The 25,667-nt window shown below is 40.2% G+C and overlaps 1 protein-coding gene across 1 annotated transcript; it reads left to right on the top strand.

Moving 5' to 3' along the window:
* The first annotated feature begins 95 nt into the window (after window positions 1–95).
* On the top strand, window positions 96–23,827 carry samd14 (sterile alpha motif domain containing 14). Its single transcript, XM_061711761.1, has 11 exons — window positions 96–299; window positions 6,369–6,415; window positions 8,586–8,740; window positions 11,490–11,609; window positions 12,443–12,620; window positions 14,695–14,785; window positions 16,310–16,378; window positions 16,488–16,638; window positions 19,452–19,577; window positions 19,818–20,045; window positions 22,123–23,827. The coding sequence occupies exons 2-11, from the start codon at window positions 6,382–6,384 to the stop codon at window positions 22,270–22,272; spliced, it is 1,302 nt and encodes a 433-aa protein (XP_061567745.1). The 5' UTR covers window positions 96–299; window positions 6,369–6,381; the 3' UTR covers window positions 22,273–23,827.
* The last annotated feature ends 1,840 nt before the right edge of the window (window positions 23,828–25,667 follow it).

Here is a 25,667-nt window from a genome sequence, read left to right as displayed (position 1 = left end):
TCCTCCTCTCTCTCATCCCTCTCCATCTCCCTCTCTCCTCTTCTCCGTCCTTGAAGCTTCAGTTGTTTCTGCTGAGCAACGGAGAGTGAGCCAGCGTTTCTCTCTCATCGTTTCTCTCTCTCATCCTGACGCTCCCACACCGGAGGAACTACATTACCCACAATCCCCTGCTGCCTCAGCCAGCTCCCTGAGCCTGAGAGCTGCCCCGCGGCATCCTGGGAGTCGTAGTTCCACCGGGGAGGAGGCTGCTGATGCTGGAGGAGGAAGAGAAGAGGAGAGGATGCCATGACGACAGAGAGGTGAGTCAACGTTTATCTGTTTATCTGTTTGTTTCTCTCACATCTGACATCGTTTTCTCTCTGAAACCAACGCTGAGATTTACTGATTTACTGATTCACTGATTTACTGACAGGAACGTTTATATGTGTGTGTGTGTGTGTGTGTGTGTGTGTGTGTGTGTGTGTGTGTGTGTGTGTGTGTGTGTGTGTGTGTGTGTGTGTGTGTGTGTGTGTGTGTGTGTGTGTGTGTGTGTGTGTGTGTGTGTGTGTGTGTGTGTGTGTGTGTGTGTGTGTGTGTGTGTGTGTGTGTGTGTGTGTGTGTGTGTTTTCTCTGCTGTGAATGTTTCTCTGCAGTTATGATGTAATAACAGAAACACTTGATTAAATAAATCTAAATTGACATAAAAACACCAGACGACGCAGAAAAACAAACAGTGTTCCAGAGCAGAAATCAGAACCACTAAAGGTGATAAAACCTGGTTATAATAATAAATATCCACGTGTGTAGATGATATTCTTAAATATCTGTCTATATTCTGGTATAAAACCTTCCTGAGTTTTATCTGATCAGATTTATCAGATCATGAAGTTTCATCTGCTGCATTTCCTGGTTCAGACTCACGTTCAGGAAATCTGACGTTTCACTAGATTGTCTTTGGTTTCATTTTAAAGGAACATTTAATCATTTATTCAAGTTAAGATGTGAATCTTTCTGACCAACATGGAGGAAACTGCAGCTCTTTAAACTAGAAACTACACACACTTTTACACCGTTTTCACCTAAATTAATTACTATCTTTTATCCCTGTGTCGTCTAGGAACAACAGAGACACAAAATACAGAAATGGAATACTCACAGGACCATAAAGATTCAGGAAATGTAGAATATACTTTACTATATCATTGTTACAGGTTATTGTGAGCCTTAAACTAGAAGCGCATCAATAGGTTCCTATGAAACTATAACAGCCACTAAACTGGTCTTTATCTGCAAATAAAATACATTAAAAACATCACAATGAGATAAAAAAAAACTGCTTAGTTTTAGAAACAACATTATTAACATAACAATATTTTAAACAAAGTTAAGAGATAGAGTTAAGAAGGTTAAAGGTTAACCGAGTACAGAATCATCACATAATGTCATTAAACTCTGATCAGCTGCAGCTCAGGAAGGTTTTATACCAGAATATCATCTACAAAAACTAAAATCTTACCAGGAATATTTATCTTATTTCTAGTTAAAATGTCTCATTTTTAGTCAAAAAATCTCATTACACTTAAAACAAGACTCATGACCAGAAAAATAACTTATTTGACAATTTTCACCTGTTTCAAGTAAATTTTCACTTGAAATAAGTAGAAAAATCTGCCAGTGGGACAAGATTTATCTTCTCATTACAAGCAAAAAAATCTAGTTCCACTGGCAGATTTTTCTACTTATTTCAAGTGAAAATTGTTGTTTTTTCCAGTGATGAGTCTTGTTTTAAGTGCAGAGCTGCAGGAACCTGAACGCACCACAGGAACCTGAACGCACCGCAGGACCCTGAACGCACCACAGGAACCTGAACGCACCACAGCCTTAGGAACCTGAACAGGAACCTGAACGCACCACAGGAACCTGAACGCACCACAGGAACCTGAACAGGAACCTGAACGCACCACAGGAACCTGAACGCACCACAGGAACCTGAACGCACCACGGGAACCTGAACGCACCACGGGAACCTGAACGCACAACAGGAACCTGAACGCACCACAGGAACCTGAACGCACCACAGGAACCTGAACGCACCACAGGAACCTGAACGCACCACGGGAACCTGAACGCACAACAGGAACCTGAACGCACCACAGGAACCTGAACGCACCACAGGAACCTGAACGCACCACAGGACCCTGAACGCACCACAGGAACCTGAACGCACCACAGGAACCTGAACGCACCACAGGAACCTGAACAGGAACCTGAACGCACCACAGGAACCTGAACGCACCACAGGAACCTGAACGCACCACAGGAACCTGAACGCACCACAGGAACCTGAACGCATCACAGGAACCTGAACGCACCACGGGAACCTGAACGCACCACAGGACCCTGAACGCACCACAGGAACCTGAACGCACCACAGGAACCTGAACGCACCACAGGAACCTGAACGCACCACAGGAACCTGAACGCACCACAGGAACCTGAACGCACCACAGGAACCTGAACGCACCACAGGAACCTGAACGCACCACAGGAACCTGAACGCACCACAGGAACCTGAACGCACCACAGGAACCTGAACGCACCACAGGAACCTGAACGCACCACAGGAACTTGAACGCACCACATGAACCTGAACGCACCACAGGAACCTGAACGCACCACAGGAACCTGAACAGGAACCTGAACGCACCACAGGAACCTGAACGCACCACAGGACCCTGAACGCACCACAGGAACCTGAACAGGAACCTGAACGCACCACAGGAACCTGAACGCACCACAGGAACCTGAACGCACCACAGGAACCTGAACAGGAACCTGAACGCACCACGGGAACCTGAACGCACCACAGGAACCTGAACGCACCACAGGAACCTGAACGCACCACAGGAACCTGAACAGGAACCTGAACGCACCACAGGAACCTGAACGCACCACAGGAACCTGAACGCACCACAGGAACCTGAACGCACCACAGGAACCTGAACAGGAACCTGAACGCACCACAGGGACCTGAACGCACCACAGGAACCTGAACAGGGACTTGAACGCACCACAGGAACCTGAACGCACCACAGCTGTAGGAACCTGAACGCACCACAGGAACCTGAACGCACCACAGGAACCTGAACGCACCACAGGAACCTGAACGCACCACAGGAACCTGAACGCACCACAGGAACCTGAACGCACCACAGGAACCTGAACGCACCACAGGAACCTGAACGCACCACAGGAACCTGAACGCACCACAGGAACCTGAACGCACCACAGGAACCTGAACGCATCACAGGAACCTGAACGCATCACAGGAACCTGAACGCACCACAGGAACCTGAACGCACCACAGGAACCTGAACGCATCACAGGAACCTGAACGCATCACAGGAACCTGAACGCACCACGGGAACCTGAACGCACCACAGCTGAGAAGAATCAATAATCGGTGCAGCAGGAAGTCCAGGCGCAATAACAGGAAGCAGACGGTTTTCAAAATAAAAGCATCAGTGTGTTTCTTAAAGGGTTCAGATCTCCGATGTTCCGAGGTTTATTCTTAGACGGCTAGAAACTTCATCAGAGACCAGAACAACACAAACCGAAGCGGTTAGCAGTGAAAATGGAATATGTTTGTAGCGACCTCAGTCTTTTCATCCGTTCACAGAAGTGTGTAAATAAGTTTATATCCCTTCAATGCTACATAAATATTCCTGCAGTATTCCTGCAGTATTCCTATAATATTCCTACAATGCTACATAAATATTCCTGCAATATTCCTGCAATATTCCTGCAGTATTCCTATAATATTCCTGCAATGCTACATAAATATTCCTGCAATATTCCTGCAATATTCCTGCAATATTCCTGCAATATTCCTGCAGTATTCCTGCAGTATTCCTGCAATATTCCTGAAATACTCCTGCAGTATTCCTGAAATATTCCCGCAATATTCCTGAAATATTCCTGCAATATTCCGGAAATATTCCTGCAGTATTCCTGCAATATTCCTGCAATATTCCTGCAATATTCCTGCAGTATTCCTGAAATATTCCTGAAATATTCCTGAAATATTCCTGCAGTATTCCTGAAATATTCCTGCAATATTCCTGAAATATTCCTGCAGTATTCCTGCAATATTCCTGCAGTATTCCTGCAATATTCCTGAAATATTCCTGCAGTATTCCTGAAATATTCCTGCAATATTCCTGCAATATTCCTGCAGTATTCCTGAAATATTCCTGCAGTATTCCTGCAATATTCCTGCAATATTCCTGCAATATTCCTGCAGTATTCCTGAAATATTCCTGAAATATTCCTGAAATATTCCTGCAGTATTCCTGAAATATTCCTGCAATATTCCTGCAATATTCCTGCAGTATTCTTGAAATATTCCTGAAATATTCCTGCAGTATTCCTGAAATATTCCTGCAATATTCCTGCAATATTCCTGCAGTATTCCTGCAATAGTCCTGCAATATTCCTATAATATTCCTGCAGTATTCCTGCAATATTCCTATAATATTCCTGCAATAATCCTGCAATATTCCTGCAATATTCCTGCAGTATTCCTGCAATATTCCTGCAGTATTCCTGCAATATTCCTGCAATATTCCTGCAATATTCCTGCAGTATTCCTGCAGTATTCCTGAAATATTCCTGAAATATTCCTGCAATATTCCTGCAATAGTCCTGCAATATTCCTATAATATTCCTGCAGTATTCCTGCAATATTCCTATAATATTCCTGCAATATTCCAGCAATATTCCTGCAATATTCCTGCAGTATTCCTGCAATATTCATGCAGTATTCCTGCAATATTCCTGCAATATTCCTATAATATTCCTGCAGTATTCCTGCAATATTCATGCAGTATTCCTGCAATATTCCTGCAGTATCCCTGAAATATTCCTGCAATATTCATGCAGTATTCTTGCAATATTCATGCAGTATTCCTGCAATATTCCTATAATATTCCTGCAATATTCCTATAATATTCCTGCAGTGTTCCTGCAGTATTCCTGCAATATTCCTATAATATTCCTGCAATATTCCTATAATATTCCTGCAGTGTTCCTGCATTATTCCTATAATATTCTTGCAGTATTCCTGCAATATTCCTACAATATTCCTGCAATATTCCTATAATATTCCTGCAATATTCGTGCAGTATTCCTATAATATTCCTATAATATTCCTGAAATATTCCTGCAATATTCCTATAATATTCCTGCAATATTCCTGCAGTATTCCTGCAGTATTCCTGCAGTATTCCTATAATATTCCTGCAATATTCCTGCAGTATTCCTGAAATATTCCTGCAGTATTCCTGCAATATTCCTGCAATATTCCTGCAATATTCCTGCAGTATTCCTGCAATATTCCTGCAATATTCCTGCAATATTCCTGCAGTATTCCTGAAATATTCCTGAAATATTCCTGAAATATTCCTGCAGTATTCCTGAAATATTCCTGCAATATTCCTGCAATATTCCTGCAGTATTCCTGAAATATTCCTGAAATATTCCTGCAGTATTCCTGAAATATTCCTGCAATATTCCTGCAATATTCCTGCAGTATTCCTGCAATAGTCCTGCAATATTCCTATAATATTCCTGCAGTATTCCTGCAATATTCCTATAATATTCCTGCAATAGTCCTGCAATATTCCTGCAATATTCCTGCAGTATTCCTGCAATATTCCTGCAGTATTCCTGCAATATTCCTGCAATATTCCTGCAATATTCCTGCAGTATTCCTGCAGTATTCCTGCAGTATTCCTGCAATATTCCTGCAATATTCCTGCAATAGTCCTGCAATATTCCTATAATATTCCTGCAGTATTCCTGCAATATTCCTATAATATTCCTGCAATATTCCAGCAATATTCCTGCAATATTCCTGCAGTATTCCTGCAATATTCATGCAGTATTCCTGCAATATTCCTGCAATATTCCTATAATATTCCTGCAGTATTCCTGCAATATTCATGCAGTATTCCTGCAATATTCCTGCAGTATCCCTGAAATATTCCTGCAATATTCATGCAGTATTCTTGCAATATTCATGCAGTATTCCTGCAATATTCCTATAATATTCCTGCAATATTCCTATAATATTCCTGCAGTGTTCCTGCAGTATTCCTATAATATTCTTGCAGTATTCCTGCAATATTCCTACAATATTCCTGCAATATTCCTATAATATTCCTGCAATATTCGTGCAGTATTCCTATAATATTCCTATAATATTCCTGCAATATTCCTGAAATATTCCTGCAATATTCCTATAATATTCCTGCAATATTCCTGCAGTATTCCTGCAGTATTCCTGCAGTATTCCTAGCTCCTCATGCTAACGGTGTGTTTCTGAACAGATTCTGCTGAGTCATGTCTGCTGGCCTGGACGACGACAGCGTGTTCGGTGAGTCTAAGCCCCGCCCACCCAAACAGGTTAAAACTCATCCTAATGAGTGCTCCGGGCCTGTACCCGGCCAGGGGTAATTAAGGGTAATTAAGGGGTAATTAAGGGTAATTAGGGGTAATTAATCCGCTAACAATCTCCCTGACACCGAGCTAGCGGCGTAACGGCCTGAACGCGACTGAAGACGTTCCAAGATCCTAGAAACTGAAGAACAGTGTGTTTTTGGTTTGAAGGTTAAGTTTCAGTTCAGTTCGCTGAGTCGTGTTTGTGCTACAAGCAGGAAAACGACTCAGCGACGCCACCTGGTGGTTGAAGGAAGAAACTGCAGTATTTTTAGTTAGTTAATATTTATTTCGGTCAATCACAAACATAAAAATCAACAAACAAGATAACACAGGTTTTTCCCTGGTCAACATTATTTTGACCGAAAAGGTCTGGGCTTGAAGCATAAAGCTTATCTACCCACCTTTTAACAGAATAGAATATACAAGAAGAACAAATGAAGTATCATGAGGCTACACGAAGTAATAATAATAGTAATAATAATAATAATAATAATAATAATAATAATAATAATAATAATAATAATAATAATAATAATAATAGCTTAAATAACTGTAATAATAGTAATAATAATGATAATAATAATAATGATAGCTCTGAAAACAGAAAGTGAAAAGATGCTAAGGAAACCGACAAAACCAATTTAAGTTGTCATTTTATCTCGTGCATGTGTGCATTCTTCTTTGTTTGCTTATTGTGCTCCTATATATGTGTCCATTATCTTTGCTTTGAATAATATCTTGTATGCTTTTATTGAGTTTGCTAGTTTAAGGTCGTTGTGTAATGAGTTCCACAGTTTTACTCCTAAAACAGATAAACATCTGCCCTTTGTGTTTGTTCTAACTGTTGTTGTGTCAAACATTGCAGTTCCCCTGAGCTCATGTTTTCCTCTCTTGGCTTGAACAGTTCCTGCAGCCCGGAAGTAAATTGTTATAAGCCTTGTATATTATTACAGTGGTGTTCATATTAACTATGTCTTGGAATTTAAGTGTATTGTATTATTATGTATTATAATATTATAAAACAATATTCCTGCAAATATTCCTGCAATGCTACATCAATATTCCTGCAATGCTACATCAATATTCCTGCAATGCTACATCAATATTCCTGCAATGCTACATCAATATTCCTGCAATGCTACATCAATATTCCTGCAATGCTACATCAATAATCCTGCAATGCTACATCAATATTCCTGCAATGCTACATCAATATTCCTGCAATGCTACATCAATATTCCTGCAATGCTACATCAATAATCCTGCAATGCTACATCAATATTCCTGCAATGCTACATCAATATTCCTGCAATGCTACATCAATATTCCTGCAATGCTACATCAATAATCCTGCAATGCTACATCAATATTCCTGCAATGCTACATCAATATTCCTGCAATGCTACATCAATATTCCTGCAATGCTACATCAATATTCCTGCAATGCTACATCAATATTCCTGCAATGCTACATCAATAATCCTGCAATGCTACATCAATATTCCTGCAATGCTACATCAATATTCCTGCAATGCTACATCAATATTCCTGCAATGCTACATCAATATTCCTGCAATGCTACATCAATATTCCTGCAATGCTACATCAATATTCCTGCAATGCTACATCAATATTCCTGCAATGCTACATCAATAATCCTGCAATGCTACATCAATATTCCTGCAATGCTACATCAATATTCCTGCAATGCTACATCAATATTCCTGCAATGCTACATCAATAATCCTGCAATGCTACATCAATATTCCTGCAATGCTACATCAATATTCCTGCAATGCTACATCAATATTCCTGCAATGCTACATCAATATTCCTGCAATGCTACATCAATATTCCTGCAATGCTACATCAATAATCCTGCAATGCTACATCAATATTCCTGCAATGCTACATCAATATTCCTGCAATGCTACATCAATATTCCTGCAATGCTACATCAATATTCCTGCAATGCTACATCAATATTCCTGCAGTATTCCTGTTGTTCCGGTAAAGTTTGCTGTGTCAGACCTGATTTAACGTGTTTTCGCCATGTTTTCCCTCCAGACCTGATTTATCGTGTTTTTTCCGTGTTTTCCCTCCAGACCTGAACGCCGCCGTCCCGGAGACGGAGCTGCTCGACAACAGTATCCAGAAAGGTCGAGCTCAGCTGTCCGTCAAATCCCGGAGGCTCCGCCCCTCCCGGTCCCGTTACCGTGACAGCATCAGCTCCGGGGAGGGAGACGACCCCGACGGGAAGGTGAGCAACATTCCTGGAATATTCCTGGAATATTCCTGAAATATTCCTGAAATATTCCTGCAACATTCCTGAAATATTCCTGGAATATTCCTGAAATATTCCTGCAACATTCCTGAAATATTCCTGAAATATTCCTGCAATATTCCCGAAATATTCCCGGAATATTCCTGAACTATTCCTGAACTATTCCTGCAATGTTCCTGCAATATTCCTGCAATATTCCCGAAATATTCCCGGGATATTCCTGAACTATTCCTGAACTATTCCTGAAATATTCCTGCAATATTCCTGAAGTATTCCTGAATATTACTGAACTATTCCTGAAATATTCCTGCATATTCCTGAAATATTCCTGCAATATTCCTGAAATATTCCTGAATATTACTGAACTATTCCTGAAATATTCCTGAAATATTCCTGAACTATTCCTGAAATATTCCTGCATATTCCTGAAATATTCCTGAACTATTCCTGAAATATTCCTGAAATATTCCTGCAACATTCCTGAAATATTCCTGCAACATTCCTGAAATATTCCTGAAATATTCCTGCAATATTCCCGAAATATTCCCGGAATATTCCTGAACTATTCCTGAACTATTCCTGCAATATTCCTGCATATTCCTGAAATATTCCTGAAATATTCCTGCAATATTCCTGAAATATTCCTGAATATTCCTGAAATATTCCTGCAATATTCCTGAAATATTCCTGAATATTACTGAACTATTCCTGAACTATTCCTGAACTATTCCTGAACTATTCCTGAAATATTCCTGAAATATTCCTGGAATATTCCTGGAATATTCCTGCAATATTCCCGGAATATTCCTGAACTATTCCTGAACTATTCCTGAACTATTCCTGCATATTCCTGAAATATTCCTGCAATATTCCTGAAATATTCCTGAATATTACTGAACTATTCCTGAAATATTCCTGCAATATTCCTGAACTATTCCTGAAATATTCCTGAAATATTCCTGAACTATTCCTGAACTATTCCTGAAATATTCCTGGAATATTCCTGCAATATTCCTGAAATATTCCTGAAATATTCCTGAAATATTCCTGCATATTCCTGAAATATTCCTGAAATATTCCTGCATATTCCTGAAATATTCCTGAAATATTCCTGGAATATTCCTGGAATATTCCTGGAATATTCCTGCAATATTTCTGAAATATTCCTGAAATATTCCTGGAATATTCCTTAAATATTCCTGAAATATTCCTGCAATATTCCTGAAATATTCCTGCAATATTCCTGAAATATTCCTGAATATTACTGAACTATTCCTGAACTATTCCTGAACTATTCCTGAACTATTCCTGAAATATTCCTGAAATATTCCTGGAATATTCCTGGAATATTCCTGCAATATTCCCGGAATATTCCTGAACTATTCCTGAACTATTCCTGAAATATTCCTGCATATTCCTGAAATATTCCTGCAATATTCCTGAAATATTCCTGAATATTACTGAACTATTCCTGAACTATTCCTGAAATATTCCTGGAATATTCCTGCAATATTCCTGAAATATTCCTGAAATATTCCTGAAATATTCCTGCATATTCCTGAAATATTCCTGAAATATTCCTGCATATTCCTGAAATATTCCTGAAATATTCCTGGAATATTCCTGGAATATTCCTGGAATATTCCTGCAATATTTCTGAAATATTCCTGAAATATTCCTTAAATATTCCTGAAATATTCCTGCAATATTCCTGGAATATTCCTGAAATATTCCTGCAATATTCCTGAAATATTCCTGAAATATTCCTGCAATATTCCTGGAATATTCCTGCAATATTCCTGAAATATTCCTGAAATATTCCTGCAATATTCCACGGAGGGAGACGACCCTGACGGGAAGGTAGAGTTCTGTAGCCAGCAAGCTAGCCGGCGTTGCAGCCGACTTTATCGCCACAACAAGAATCAGGGCCAGGCAGGAGAAAAATCTTTTATTTATGATTTTTTATTGCACTTCGAGAAAAAAGTCCAAATGTCGAGATTAATGTTGAAATACAATTTTTAGAAAAAAAGTCTAAATTTCGAGATTAATGTTGAAATACAATTTTAACATTTCAACTTTTTTATCGTCTTTTTTCTCAACATTTTGACTTTTTTCTCAAAATTGTACTTCAACATTAATCTCGATATTTTGACTTTTTTCCTCGACATTTCGACTTTTTTCTCGAAGTGCACAATAAAAAAAATATATATAATTTTTTTTTCCTCCTGCCTGGCCCTAAAACTCTTCCGTACTAAAGAGAGTTCATTGATTAGTTATTTAAAAATAACAAAACTTGAAGAAGACACTGCCAGGGCCTCGGACTGAGTCCACCGTTACATGCGTGACTTCTCTCTGATGTAAGCTAATGTCCTGCAGCATGCTAACACCTCTGCTGTTTGGGTTGATGTTTAGTTGCTACTTTGTACAGTTAAATTGTTAATTATTGTTAATAGTTAATTATTGTGTTGTAGCCGCAGAGCCAATGCGCTGCCAGATCAGAAAATAGGCTACAATAGTTGGCTAATGGGCTACTGGCCGATATAGCCAGGTTTTCATGCTCTGTTGGTTGAGCCTGTTGTGTTTAACCGTCATTATGCATTTGTAATGCAGATTACAGAGTCAAATTGACACTGCCTTTAATATGTCTGTTTTTCATGTTTTCTGCTTAAAAGCTTTTAAAAGTCTGCTCTTTCTTTTCTTTTTCTTTTTCTTTTTCTGTCTGCAGCAGGACAGTCCGCTACAGTCGTCTCGCTCACCTCTGCACCTGGGCGTACGAGGCTCCTCCCCCTCCCCTGATTCGCTGCTGACGTCCCGAAGCCCCGCCTTCTCCTTCGACGCACCGTTGGTGAGACCAATCAGAGCGCAGGACGGTTCTTTAACGTGTCCATACCGTAGACATAAACGTAGACGCCTCGTAGACGCTGCTATTGGAGCTGACGCTCAGTGCGGCCGCCATCTTGGATGGGTCTCCAACGCGGCCGCCATCTTGGATGGGTCTCCAATGCGGCCGCCATCTTGGATGGGTCTCCAAGGCGGCCGCCATCTTGGATGGGTCTCCAACGCGGCCGCCATCTTGGATGGGTCTGCAATGCGCCACCCAAAATTTCGTGAATAAAGTGGAAAAGTTGAGAAAAACGGCTAAATTTCTACTTTATTCTTGAAATTGTATTTCAACATTATTCTCGACATTTCAACTTTTATCTCGAAATTGTATTTCAACATTATTCTAAACATTTCGACTTATTATAGTCTTTCAGCATAAAAGTACGTATTTTTAATGTGTAACAGCGTCGTGTATCGTAACTAAATCTCTGCCGTTTGTAACAAAAACCAAACCGTGTGAAAATCAGGTAAAGATTCGGGAAGTTATGGATGATTGTTGTCGGGGATAAAACCTTTCTCAGTAGAAATAAATGTTGAACTGTCGAGATTAATGTTGAAGTACAATTTTGAGAAAAAAGTCGAAATGTTGAGAAAAAATGTGGATTACGCTCCAGCACGTCACGAGGCGTCTACGTATAAATGTCTTCGGTTCAGACTATCAGACATCATGAATTAATCAACGAATGAATGAATGAATGAATGAATGAATGAATGAATGAATGAATGAATGAATGAATGAATGAATGAATGAATGAATGAATGAATGAATGAATGAATGACTGAATCCCACTTTAGGGGCGTGGCTCTCCGGAGGACGGAGCCGCCTCATTGGCCGCTCCACCGCGGGGGCGGTACCGCCAGCTAACCAATGCTACGTCCCAGGAGGCGCTAGTGACGCCCGGCTCCCCGTCCAAGTCGTCGTCCGACGGATCACCGGTTTACCTGAGGAGGAGCCGCAGGGCCGAGAGCCAAGGTAAAAACACGCAACATGAAGGTACGAAAACACGTAAAAACACGTACGAAAACACGTAAAAACACGTACGAAAACAAGTACGAAAACACGGAAAAACACGTACTAAAACACGTACAAAAACACGTACAAAAACACGTACAAAAACACGTACGAAAACACGTAAAAACACGTACGAAAACACGTAAAAACACGTAAAAACACGTACGAAAACACGTAGCTACGAAAACACGTCAACATGAAGGTACGAAAACACGTAAAAACACGTACGAAAAGACGTAAAAACACGTACGAAAACAAGTACGAAAACACGGAAAAACACGTACTAAAACACGTACAAAAACACGTACGAAAACACGGAAAAACACGTACGAAAACACGTACAAAAACACGTACAAAAACACGTACGAAAACACGTACGAAAACACGTAAAAACACGTATGAAAACACGTAAAAACACCGACGAAAACATGTAAAAACACGTACGAAAACAAGTACGAAAACACGTAAAAACACGTACGAAAACACGTACGAAAACACGTAAAAACACGTACGAAAACAAGTACGAAAACACGTACGAAAACAAGTACGAAAACACGTAAAAACACGTACGAAAACACGTACGAAAACACGTAAAAACACATACGAAAACACGTAAAAACACGTACGAAAACACATAAAAACACGTACGAAAACAAGTACGAAAACACGTAAAAACACGTACAAAAACACGTACGAAAACACGTACGAAAACACGTACGAAAACACGTATGAAAACACATCAACATCATTTACTCATTTAACCCGATTACAGACTCATTTAACCCGATTACAGATTTATTTAACCAGATTACAGACACATTTAACCAGATTACAGACTCATTTAACCAGATTACAGACTCATTTAACCAGATTACAGACTCATTTAACCAGATTACAGACTCATTTAACCAGATTACAGACTCATTTAACCAGATTACAGACTCATTTAACCAGATTACAGACTCATTTAACCAGATTACAGACTCATTCAACCAGATTAAAGACACATTTAACCAGATTACAGACACATTTAACCAGATTACAGACTCATTTAACCAGATTACAGACTTATTTAACCAGATTACAGACACATTTAACCAGATTACAGACTCATTTAACCAGATTACAGACTCATTTAACCAGATTACAGACTCATTTAACCAGATTACAGACTTATTTAACCAGATTACAGACTCATTTAACCAGATTACAGACTCATTTAACCAGATTACAGACTCATTTAACCAGATTACAGATTTATTTAACCAGATTACAGACACATTTAACCAGATTACAGACTCATTTAACCAGATTACAGACTTATTTAACCAGATTACAGACTTATTTAACCAGATTACAAACACAGTTAACCAGATTACAGACACATTTAACCAGATTACAGATTTATTCAACCCGATGTGTGTGTGTGTGTTGTTGAGGATATTTTTATATAATTATGTGAATATTTTATAATCATCTAACACCTAAGTAAAACATTTAACTAAGACTAATATTGAGAGTGGAGAGAGAGACAGAGAGAGTGAAAAAAAACACTGGCCGGACACACACACACGGGTAAGGGAGGGGGAAGTCCGCTGCACTTGCAAACCCATGGCCTTGAGCAACTGTGGCAAAGCAGGTGAGAGGCGAAATAATGAAGATGATTGTAAATGAGCACCAAAGCTTCAGGTTCCTATGTGGCAGTTATCTAGCAATGATAAAGGGAAAATAACAAGAACTTCAAAGTAGCATGAACAGATGTGTAGGATCATTGATGGTGAGAATAATGCATCTAACGTCATATGTCTCTTATCTACCTATAAAAGCCGTGGTCCGGAGATAAAAATTTCAGAGTTTTCCTTGGACCGCGGAACATGCGATGCTCTCCTGTGGACGTCTTGTACTTTTTTTTGGAATAAAGGACCTCCACAGTATTTGTTGGACGAATGCCAGCCGAAACTTTGACTCCTGTGTTTTCTTCAAGTCCACGGATGTGTGTGTGTGTGTGTGTGTGTGTGTGTGTGTGTGTTTCCAGTTCTTGTTGCTGATACAGATCAAGACTCCGGATTGGCTGATCCAACCGTCGTCTTTGACAAGAAAACCAAGCGGCGTTTCCTGGACCTGGGGTGAGTTTCTGTTTTCTGTCACACTTTGAAATGAAAATAACTTCGATCTGTGAATCTAAAGTTCATTTTAAACACAGTAGTGATCAGACAGAGCAACATCGTTCACCACAACCTCTAAGATATTAAGACCTTTGGAGATAACCAGAACTAATATGTGTCCCTTGTTAAGCGTTGGATCCGTGACCCAAATTATCCAGAATATTTAAGAGTTCCATCGTTAGGTTTATCAACATGAATGTTAAAATTACTCACTAAAACAACACAATCAACATCCATGCACATAATTGACAGTAGTTTAGCAAACTCATCCAAAGACCTTGCATCATACTTTACATTACATACATTATACTTTACGTATCTACGCAGCACTTAGCAACCAAACACCGATGCATTGCATTGTGGGAAGTTTCTGCTTAGCTAGTGTCCATCAATCCATACTAAAATAATTCTCCGGAATGAGTATGGATAGTACATACTATTGAGTATGGATAGTACATACTATTGAGTATGAATAGTACATACTAGGGCTGGGCGATATGGACCAAAAGTAATATATGGATATTTTCTAGCTGAATGTTGATACTCGATATATATCGATATTTTTTCTGTGCCATAATTGGGGTTTCCCCCGAAGCATTATAGCATAGCATCTCTGTTAGCATCTCTGTTAGCATCTCTGTTAGCATCTCTGTTAGCATCTCTGTTAGCTTCTCGTTTTAATACAAAGCCTCGTGCCAAATGTCACACAGGTACCTTTATTAACAGAGGTCTGCACAATATCAACATGTATAAAACAAATGAAATAAAAATAAACTGCCTGCATATATAGAATAAAATGCTACTTGAATAAAATAAAACAAATATCCCTTTCCTGCATAACAATTAAATTAAAATACACTGTAATTAATACAATGTAGACAGTAACAGGCAGACTTTTCCACTGAGGTTGACAGTTGTGCAAATAACAACACATTTGTGCAAATCTCAAATAAAACATTCAAGTCAATTTGTCACAAAATAAGCTATATCAAAATCATAAATAAAAAAAATTATCATTATTATTATTTTTTTTAATTGATATGAACGATATTGTCTCGTACCATATCGCGTTTGAAAATATATCGATATATATTAAAATCTCTATATATCGCCCAGCCCTAGTACATACTATTGAGTATGGATAGTACATACTAGAGTATGGATAGTACATACTAGAGTATGGATAGTACATACTACTGAGTATGAATAGTACATACTATTGAGTATGGATAGTACATACTATTTAGTACGTACTAATGTTTCGGACGCACTAAAAAACCTCACATACTGTTTTTGCTGCTCGTTAGGGCGATGGTTCCAGTTTCAGATGGTGCACATGCCCATGGGCAACGCATTAGTTTTCATACGTCAACAGGGGGTGAATATCAGCTCGACGAGTCCAGCCCTGAACCTGATTGGTGGAACCTTCACACATCAGTGTAGAAGTTTCCTGAACTCCGTTGTTCTGGTTGTTTCTGGTTTCAGGGTGACGCTCCGGCGTTCCTACATCCGGGTGAGGAAAGATAAATCCAACCGTCTCTCGGTCGGCAGCAGGTGAGTCCGTCACCACCAAACCTCCTACTAGAAATGGTTTCTGGTCCTGACCCGGTCCTGACCTGGTCCTGGTCCTGGTCCTGGTCCTGACCTGAACTTCCGTCCCCAGAGAGCCGTCTGAGAGTCCGTCTCGCTCCTCCGGCTCCTTCGTCTCCTTCTCCTGGTTCAGCGAAGGTCGGGGGTCAAACTCGTCCTCCGGGACGCCGGGATCCCCCAAGATCCGTCCCGAGTCCCAGAAACCCTGCAAGTCCCAGTCCCAGGTAGGAGACAAGTTCCGGGTACGAGACAAGTCCCAGGTACGAATCCCAGTCCCAGGTACGAGTCCCAGTCCCAGTCCCAGTTCTCTTCTTCTGAACTTATTAGTTTTTATTTAACCTTTATTTCACCAGGAAACAAAACTCATTGAGATTAAAAATCTCTTTTACAAGAGGGTCCTGGCCAAGACAGGCAGCAACACAGTAACATGATTCCGAACATATGACACGACACATAACAAAACAAAACACTGTTGACATTACTCATAGCATTTGCAGGCAGAATTGGACATCTGCAGATCTGTCAGGAGCGATTTAAAAGCATTAAGTGAGACCAGTTCTCTGAGATTAAGGTGTTTTGCAGCTGGTTCCAGGAGGAGGGCGCAGCATACCTGAAGGCCTTCTTTCCCAGCTCGGTATGCACTCTAGGGACAGAGAGTAGCAGACGCTCCTGAGAGCGTAGATGGTAGCCTCCTGATTCTTTACGGTCAATGTATGACTGTAAATATATTGGAATCAGACCAAGAATAGCCTTATAGACGAAAATGTACCAGTGGTTGAGCCTGCGAGTGGACAAGGCCGACCAACCCACCCGGGCATCAATGTACAATGGTGAGTGAGAGCTCTCATATTCGTAATAAATCTCAATGCACCATGCTAAACAGTGTCAAGCGAGTGGAGGCATTGAGAAGATGCATGCATATACAGAATGTCACCGTAATCCAGCACAGACATAAAAGTGGCTGCAACCAACCTCTTCCTAGCATCAAAAGAAAAGCATGCCCTATTTCTGAAAAAAAAACCCAGTTTCAACTTAAGTTTTCTAACAAGTTGATGAATTTGTGGCTTAAAACAGAGAGAGTCATCGATCAAAATTCCCAGGTACTTGTATTGGGACACAGTCTCAATCTCAAAGCCCTGGGACGAGGTGATACGGGGGATGTTCACAGGCTTAGACCTTTTGTTTGAGAACATCATAAGCTTAGTCTTATCAATATTCAAGACAAGTTTAAGGTCACCAAGGGTGTGTTGCACAACATTAAAAGCCTCTTGTAAATAACAGAGAGCCTGGGCAGGGGTAGGGGCGGAGCAGTACAGAACTGTATCGTACTCTGCACTAACCTAGTACATGTACTGATAAAGTTAACTAGGTTTAGCAATTCCATACCTTCATGGACATTGCTAACTAGCCTTGCTAGCTTATATTATTGGTACATTGTTAGATATGTGAGAAATGTATTTAGCAAAAACAATCAAAAGTTTTTAAGACATTCAAGGCCTGTTTGAAATAGGTATTAGATCCATAATAGGTCTCCTTTAAGATTCATTCAGTTTGACTCCAGTTTCTATTGATTCCGATTTAGGCCCGGTTTAGGATTATTCAAGGTTCAGTTCAGGTGTAGTTGGGTGAACCGGGTAACAGCAGTAACTTGTTTAGAGAAGGATACCTGGTCATCAATCATGACACCCAGGTTTTTCACCACCTTGGAAGGTGTGGTAAATGTTGGTGATCTTGATTCGGGTCATTTGGTGACATTGATAGGAAAATCTGGCTATCATCTGCATAAATAAGAGAACTTGTGCAGATGACGTGAACCAATGATGTTGTGTAGATGGAAGAACAGAGGGGACTCCCGCACCGAGCCCTGTGGAACTCCTATAAACCCTCAGAGACCACCAGGTCTAGCGTGTGCCCTCTATCGTGGGTGTGATTTCTGTTTCAGTCCAGAGTCGGTCCAGACGTTTCCAGAGTTACTCAGGTCTTCAGTCCCTTTGTCCTGGGGGTCGTCCACATGGACGTTAAACTGACCAACAATAATTACAATGGAACAGATTGTTAGGTTCCTAAATCAACATACATAAGTTAATAACTTAGGAAAGACACAGAGACTGTTAGAAATGATTTTTCAGGCCTTCTGCGCAGAAGTGAAGCAAAGTCAGAGCTTGCAGAGCAACATGGCCCTCTCTGGCTCTCGACGAAATGCTTGCTGGGTCCTTCTTTGCAGGAGGTATTTATTGAAAAACTGACAGGAACATGACCATATTTGGAACAGTGAATGGACAATGGACGAAAACAGGAAACAGATGGAGAACAGACATGGTAACAGATGATGGTTAAAAAGGTCACACCTATGACTTTTCAGTTAATATCTGTGGTGTGCAGAGCAACAGACATCCTTTTAAATAACTCAAATGGTCAAGGGGGTCTTGTGTCACCAGATGGTCCAACTAACACTTAGCTAACCTTTAAAGACAATGAGGCAGCTGTCAGTCGACCCCCCTGACAAAACTTCAGGAAGTGGCCTGTGATCTGCATGTGATAACATGTGGAAACAGTCAGTTCTCCTAAGCTGACTTGATTCTGATAGTTTCATAATGACAACTTCATTCAAAAGGGTTGATTAACCTCACACAGATCATAGACAGCAGTTCATCAGGTCATTAGAGACGGCAGGAACTAGTGAGATGGTCCTGGTTCCCTGGTTTAGTTCCCTGGTTTAGTTCCCTGGTTTAGTTCCCTGGTTTAGTTCTCTGGTTTAGTTCCCTGGTTTAGTTCCCTGGTTTAGTTCTCTGGTTTAGTTCCCTGGTTTAGTTCCCTGGTTTAGTTCCCTGGTTAGGTTCTCTGGTTTAGTTCCCTGGTTAGGTTCTCTGGTTTAGTTCCCTGGTTAGGTTCTCTGGTTTAGTTCCCTGGTTTAGTTCCCTGGTTTAGTTCTCTGGTTTAGTTCCCTGGTTTAGTTCTCTGGTTTAGTTCTCTGATTTAGTTCTCTGGTTTAGTTCTCTGGTTTAGTTATTTAGTTCTCTGTCTCCTCTGTCTGCAGGAGTCGTCTCTCAGTGAGGAGTTTTCTCCTCCTCCCTCGTCCTCCTCCACTTCTCCTCCTCCGGCGGACTCGTCCTCCTCCAGATCCTCCCATCCCTACCAGACGCTGTCCCAGTCCTCCGACGAGGTATCTATCTATCTATCTATCTATCTATCTATCTATCTATCTATCTATCTATCTATCTATCTATCTATCTATCTATCTATCTATCTATCTATCTATCTATCTATCTATCTATCTATCTATCTATCTATCTATCTTTCTATCTATCCATCTGTCCCAGTCCTCCGACGAGGTAAATCACCCGGTAAACACTCAAAGTTTCTGAGAAAAGGTCTGGAATCACCTCTCCTTCCTCTTCCTCAGCCCTGCGACGAGCCGTCGTCCTCCATCTCATCCTCCGTCTCGTCCTCCGTCTCGTCCTCTGTCTCGTCCTCCGTCTCGTCCTCCGTCTCCACCTCCGTCTCCTCCTGGACGACCCAGCAGGTCTGTTCGTGGCTCCGGAGCCTCCACATGGACCAGTACGTCCCCGAGTTCAGCCGCAGGGACGTGGACGGGGAGACGCTGCTGCAGATGGACGCTAGCAAGCTCAAGGTGAGGATATAATAATAATAATAATAATAATAATAATAATAATAATAATAATAATAATAATAATAATAATAATAATAATAATAATTAAAGCTGCAAGCAGCAACTAAAGATTGAAGGTAGGAACGCACTCGAACCCTCGTCGTATAGGCACCGTTTACCTTTCATCCGGGGAAACTGTTCCAGAAATTGGCGAGCCAGCTAGGCTACCAGCCAGCTAGGCTACCAGCCAGCTAGAGTCCAGCAGGTTCATCTCATTCTTACAATGGCAAGAATTACGTTTCAATACGGTCAAAACGTACAAAGACCGGGTCAAATACAGGATAACAAAAGTAATCTGTAACAATTTGTATGGTGAATTTAAAACTAAAATGATAGCTCGACCCAAACTAAAACTAGAACTGAAACAGGCTGACAGAAACACTACATAGTGGTCTATAAACTGGGATTAGATCATTTTTTAACATCATGAAAACACGTAGCATTACAAGTGTGATAACTTCTGTACGTTTGACTACTTTTATGACTTTTTGGGGATATTTGTTTGTTATTTTGAGTTCTAGATGTTTAGACGTCTAGAGGTTTGGATGTCTCAGGCTTGTCTCTCTGGTCCTGCAGGGTCTGGGCGTCCTCAGTTTTCAGTTTTTTCTCAACTTTTTTTTTAACAACTTTATTTATCATTTTTCCATATCAAAAACATCGGCATCATTAGTTATGCATTTCTTACAAAAGTTGTACCCCCCCCCCCCTCGAATTTTGGACTACCAAGTTAGAGTTCAGTTCAGATGCTTTAATATTCAGTGGGAGAGGGGCAGTTAGGATTGAAATCGGGGAAAATGGGAGCGTAGCTCTCAGTTCCATATCCGCCCAGACCGGACCCTCTTTATCTGCAAACATGGTGATCCAATATGTCAGCTTAACAATATTAGCTGCCCAGTAGTAAAACAAAAAATTTGGTAAACCTAAGCCACCATCAGATTTAACTCTCTCTAGGCTTGCCTTCTTTATACGTGCAGGTTTTTTATTCCATATGAACGAAGAGATAAAGCGATCCAACTGAGCAAAATAGGATTTTGGGAGAAAGATGGGAATCATTTGAAATAAGTAAAGAAACCTGGGCATTACAGTCATCTTCACTGCATTTATTCGCCCTGCCAGTGAGAATGGAAGTTTCGACCATCTGTCAAAATCCTTTTTAGTACGGTCTAAAATAGGCCTGAAGTTATGTTGAAAAATAGCCTTAACTGACGCTGCCACTTCTATTCCCAGGTACGTAAACTTGTCCTGTTCAATTCTAAAGGGCAAATCTTGATAAGTGATCCGTTTCGCCAGATTATTCAACGGAAACAGTAAAGATTTTGACATATTCATTTTGTAACCTGATATGCTACTGAATTTTCGCAGCCAATGGAGAAGGTAGGGTATGCTCTTAATTGGGTCCGATATTTGCAAAAGCAGATCATCAGCATAAAGCAATGTTTTATGGTCTGTTTCACCCCTGGATATACTCTTAATCTTGTCATCTGACCTAATAGCAATTGCCAGTGGTTCGATCGCAATGTCAAACAGGAAGGGCGACAGACAGCAACCTTGTCTTGTACCTCTATGAAGCGGGAAAAAAATTCCGAGATCAGGCCGTTTGTCCTGACTGCAGCCACAGGTGTTGAATATAGGACTTTGATCCACCTACAAAAAGTTGGACCCATTCCAAATTTTTCTAATGCTGCAAAAAGGTAGGTCCATTCGATTCTGTCGAAGGCCTTTTCTGCATCGAGGCTTAGAATAACTTCAGGTTGTACTTTAGAATGGGGAGAAAACAACACATTGAATAATCTCCTCATATTAAAAAAATGATTGGCATCCAGGGATGAAGCCTGTTTGGTCCTCATTTATAATGGTGGAAATTATAGGGTCCAATCGTTGCGCAAGGGCTTTAGTCAAAATTTTGTAGTTACAGCACAGAAGACTTATTGGCCTGTTTTTTTTTTCTCAACATTTTGACTTTTTTCCTGCAGGGTCTGGGGGATTTTATTTTAATTTTAGAGGTTTTTATTTGTCTCTTGTCTCTTTTCTCCTGCAGGGTCTGGGCGTCCTCAGTTCCTCCGATCGCAGCGCTCTGAAGCGTCGAATCAAAGACGTCCAATCAGCCGCAGAGAAGCAGAAAAAAGCTCTGGACAAACTGGAGAAGCAGAAGGAGAAGCAACGCAGACGAGACCAGGATAGAAACTGAGTCCTGGACCTGGACCTGGACCTGGACCTGGACCAGGACCAGGACCAGGACCAGGACCAGGACCAGGACCTGGACCAGGACCGGAACTGAGTCCTGGGGGGACCATGGATGAGCTGGAACCCCAGGAAAAGTCCTGGATTATGACACATGTAGACGAGATACTGGTCCTGGAAACTGGTCCTGGAAACTGGTCCTGGAAACTGATCCTGGAAACTGGTCCTGGAAACTGGTCCTGGAAACTGATCCTGGAAACTGGTCCTGGAAACTGATCCTGGAAACTGGTCCTGGAAACTGATCCTGGAAACTGGTCCTGGAAACTGATCCTGGAAACTGATCCTGGAAACTAGTCCTGGAAACTGGTCCTGGAAACTGATCCTGGAAACTGATCCTGGAAACTGATCCTGGAAACTGATCCTGGAAACTGATCCTGGAAACTGGTCCTGGAAACTGATCCTGGAAACTGATCCTGGAAACTGATCCTGGAAACTGATCCTGGAAACTGGTCCTGGAAACTGATCCTGGAAACTGAAGAGTCGACATCCTGGAGACATGAAGACCTGAAATGTTTTTTGAGTTATTTATCCCCATTTAAAGGTACGGGAGCCCCAAACAGCCAAATCCAGACCGTCCTGTTTCCCGCTCAGGTCTCTTTCTGGTTATCGCAAGGGCGTAGGTTTGCATAGGGACGGTATGGACATAACACTATCAACTTTTCAGGAGGCTCAAATTGTCCCCACCAAACAACCTTATTTGCATTATATAATGAGTTCAGATATAAAGGTAATTTAGATTGTCTTCCCAAATGTTGTAAGGATAGAATTGACCCTACCATTATTAAGTGAATTATTTTCATTATGTTCACACTTACATTTACCTCTTTTCACTTGCTGAATTCGCCGGCACATTTTTTTCCTCAAATGCACGTTTGATTGGCTCATGACTTGACCCTTTAGTAGTTTTTGAAAACAAAGGTTTAAATGGAACCGTGTATCAGGTGAACACATGAACGTTAGTATAAGTCAATACAGATTTATTTTGCATTGATCATTTAGCCTATCAATTAATTAGGTTCATATTTGTGACAAATGGAGCCCTGACCCCCGTTCACCCAATCTGTTTGGTCTGATTAATGTCCCGTCCCCAGCTAATAGTACATGCAGGTTATGCTGTTATATCGTCCCTACCGATGTTGAGACCAAACCTACGCCCTTGGGTTATCGTCAAACTGACTCCGTGTTCAAGTATTGATTCTGATTCAACTGATCAGTTTAGTTCAGATACGTTGCTGATCTTTCAAAACACGGATAGTTTCCTTTTCTTCCCCTTTGACTTTGACCAAAAACTGGTCATTTTCAGCTTCTGTTGTTTCTACAGCAAAACCGTTTTGCTCTGGTCACATGATCACATGATCACACGATCACACGATCACACGATCACATGGTCACATGATCACACGATCACACGATCACACGATCACATGGTCACTAGGAATGGGTGATATTTTACCGTTCACGATAAACCGCCAAAAAAATTCCCCACGGTAAGAATTTGTATCTCACGGTAAAAATGATAAATTCCCGTTGATGATGAAAGAAAGAAAGAAAGAAATGAGCCTGAAAGAAAGAAAGAAAGAAAGAAAGAAAGAAAGAAAGAAAGAAAGAAAGAAAGAAAGAAAGAAAGAAAGAAAGAAAGAAAGAAAGAAAGAGTTGAATTGATATTTTTTTTATCGTCATTTTTACCGTTATCAGGATAAATGCCAGAAATTATCGTGATAATTTTTTTAGTCCATACCGCCCATCCCTAATGGTCACATGGTCACATGGTCACATGATCACATGATCACATGGTCACACGATCACATGATCACATGATCACATGATCACATGATCACATGGTCTGTGAATCGTGTCTCGTTGGCCGTTGATCAATTCCAAGAAGTCTGGACTTAAGAAACTTGTCAGTTTGTTTTTTTCTGGAGGATTCAAGGACCTTCTTCTGCAATCGGAACCAGTGAACTGGACGCCATCGCCGTTAGCCTGTTAGCTGTGATGCTAACTGGGTATAAAATCAACACGATAACGACTCAGAAACGACCGGTTTATAACCGTTATACTTTGTTTTGGACGTGTTTTACCAATTTGTACATCAGTCGTGTTCTGAATAAAGTTTTGGTGGAAGTGAAAAGAATAAAAAAACCTGAAAAAGTTGTAGGAAATTTTAAAAATAGGCCCCATCTTTACAACTTTAGCAAAAATATGAAGTTATAATAACTATATTCTCGCATGAAAAGATCTTAAAACTACATTCTGTTGAACAAGAACAAAGGTATGACTTGATGTTTTATTACTTTGCTGATTTTTGCCGACTCATGGTGGTTCAGGTTTATGATCGATTATAAACTAACGCTACTTGATGTCGACCAATCAGATGTGTGTGTTTGAGCATCTGTGATGATGTCATCAGGGGGAGGAGTCTCCCTGGTTTCAAAATAAAGCGCTAACTCAAACCGGTGGAGGACGAGTCTCATCTGTGTCCGGGTTAGCCTGAGCGCTAGTGGACACTAGCGTCAGACTTCCGACCAAAAGAACTAGAAATTACAACCACAATAATGCAAAAAAACATTTATTTATTAAACAATTATTTTATTTTTTTTAATTAAGAACAAAAAAGTAATTTATTTATTATTTAATTTTTATTTAATTTTACTTTTCTTTCTTGTTTTTCTTTTCTTTTATTTATTTTTTTAATTTTTATTTATTTATTTTTTCTTTTTCTGAATTTATTTGTATTGTTTTTTTGTTTTGTGTAATTGTTTTTTGTTTTTTCTGGATGCTCGTAATAAAGATTACAATCAATCAATAGTTAACTACGTTAGCTATTCTAACAGGTTTCTAATCAACCGGGTTTCCTGAGTAGCATAGCTATGCTAACTAGATTAGCTAGTAAGATTAGATAAGCTATATAGCTCGGTTAACTATTTATGTCTACTAAATTAGGTAGCTAAATTAGCAAGGTTAGCTAACTTAGCTGGCTAGATTGGCTAGGTACCTTAATGTACAATCCAGGTTATTGATGTTAGTTAGCTAGGTCAGCTAGCAGGTTAGCAAGGTTACCTATGTTATCTAATTAGTTTAGCAACGTAACTAGTGCTAGTGGACAATTTATTTTTTTTTTTTAACTTTTCTTTTCTCTGAATGAGTGTTTACATGGTCGTGAAATTATTGTATTCGGATTTAAAATCAGAATAAACCAACCACTTCGGAATTAAGTTTAATTCAGAATTAGGTGTTTTCATGGTAATTTTTACTCATTTTAAATCGGATTTAATTTTAATTCTGAATTAAAGAGGCACTGATTGAGTCTCACACAAAGAACAACACAGTTTCACCACCATG

Source organism: Cololabis saira, chromosome 21, assembly GCF_033807715.1.
Source record: "Cololabis saira isolate AMF1-May2022 chromosome 21, fColSai1.1, whole genome shotgun sequence".
Lineage (NCBI taxonomy): Eukaryota > Metazoa > Chordata > Actinopteri > Beloniformes > Belonidae > Cololabis > Cololabis saira.
The sequence above is the reverse complement of the archived record's forward strand: the minus strand, read 5'-3'. Positions and strand labels throughout refer to the sequence as shown.